Here is a 1,527-nt window from a genome sequence, read left to right as displayed (position 1 = left end):
CTGCATGTATGTGATCAGTATTGAAAAACAAATTAGAAATGTACAAGTAGGGGAATTGGACTAAGAACCGCGGTCTTGGAGCTTGGTTAATGTCATATAAAAACCATTTCCAGAACCAGGATGAAGGAGCATGCAAAGAAGCGGAAGTTAATTCGATGAAACAGTTATATTTTGGATCATAAAATTAACTATACAAGTATATTAACCCATAAATAGCTTCATATACAAACTAAAAGCAAAAAATAAACATCCAAAATCTCAAATTTCATTGATTCATGGTAAGATATAAATATTTATGTGGCTACAATCAGCCATATATCTCAAAGTCCAAGATTTCATATATGTTTAAGAATACAAAGAATGGTTGACGAATAAGTAAATATACCGTGTCTAGCTAAATTTATAAATAAGACACAATCAGTGTGTAGCCATTTCATGAGAAGTCATCAAGGACTTGTAAATTTCGAAAACTAGTCTGTTATCGAATTCAGTTGTTGTATAAGTAGAAGTCGAAGATTGACGAGCCTTTGGTATTCTTTTTTCACCAAAGCCATTAGCAGAACTTGAGCTACCCAAATTAAGCATCATGTTCATGTACCCATTCTTTAATTTTCTCCATAGCCTCATTGGTGACGATAATATCAATTTGAACTTCAACTTCGGCACAGTCCTCATTCTCCAACTCCGCTTTGGACTACCTCCAAGTGTTATTGTCTTTGCACTCTTACGCCTTCCGTTGTATGTTCCATTGTATCCTGCGGGCGTTTTCCGGTGATAAACATTTGAGCTTCCACCGAACGGGTTTGATGAAAAAATTTCCATTGAAATAGATATTGGTACTTTTGTGTAAAGATCTCTTGATTTTCGTATGTGCCGAGAGGGAAAGAATGATGATCAAGTGATTCTTTTTTTTTTTTGATAAGATGTTCAAGTGAGTTGGTTGTGTTGAAAGAGTAATCTACATGATTGGCATTTATAACTTCTGAGCTACGCTGGTTATTGGTTGGTTTGTTATCTTCGCGTTTGCTGTGTAGTTTCCTATCCCTTGGTCAAACAACAAAGCTTCTTTGACTTGCATTTCTAAGACTAACAAATGCGTTGTTTTTGACCAGGGCTACAATCTAGATCATTTAATATATTACCGCACGTTTGTGGCAGTTTGACAATAGACTGATACTGTGGAAATTAGGTTTACCCTTACCCTAATGATATAATATGTTGCTATTAAAATGTATGTCATTTTAGAACATTGATTTATCTTAATTGCTAAATTTATTTATAAAATAAAAAATTGTAAATGTTAATTATATTTTGGATACTCTATTATTAAATGTTAATTTCTTAAATAACCCAGCATTCAAAATGGGACAAACCTGTTAAAAAAATAAGATTCTATTCGGAACGTTCTCTATCACCTTAAGTTTTTCGAACGACTGATTTCTTTACTTGATATCAAATCCCGGTTTAGGAAGGACTCAGGTCGAGTCCTTTCACTAAGACTGAGGAAAAAAACAAATTAAAATCGAA

At 33.5% G+C, this 1,527-nt stretch overlaps 1 protein-coding gene across 1 annotated transcript; it reads right to left on the bottom strand.

The window, feature by feature from the left end:
- Window positions 1-417: 417 nt before the first annotated feature.
- On the bottom strand, window positions 418-822 carry LOC141718402 (uncharacterized). The gene has a single exon (XM_074520783.1). It carries the CDS (start codon window positions 820-822, stop codon window positions 418-420), a length of 405 nt encoding a protein of 134 aa, XP_074376884.1.
- Between the last annotated feature and the right edge of the window lie 705 nt (window positions 823-1,527).

Source organism: Apium graveolens, chromosome 4 (assembly GCF_009905375.1).
Source record: "Apium graveolens cultivar Ventura chromosome 4, ASM990537v1, whole genome shotgun sequence".
Classification (NCBI taxonomy): Eukaryota; Viridiplantae; Streptophyta; class Magnoliopsida; order Apiales; family Apiaceae; genus Apium; species Apium graveolens.
Note: the sequence above shows the minus strand (reverse complement) of the source record. Positions and strands in the feature narration are given on the sequence as shown.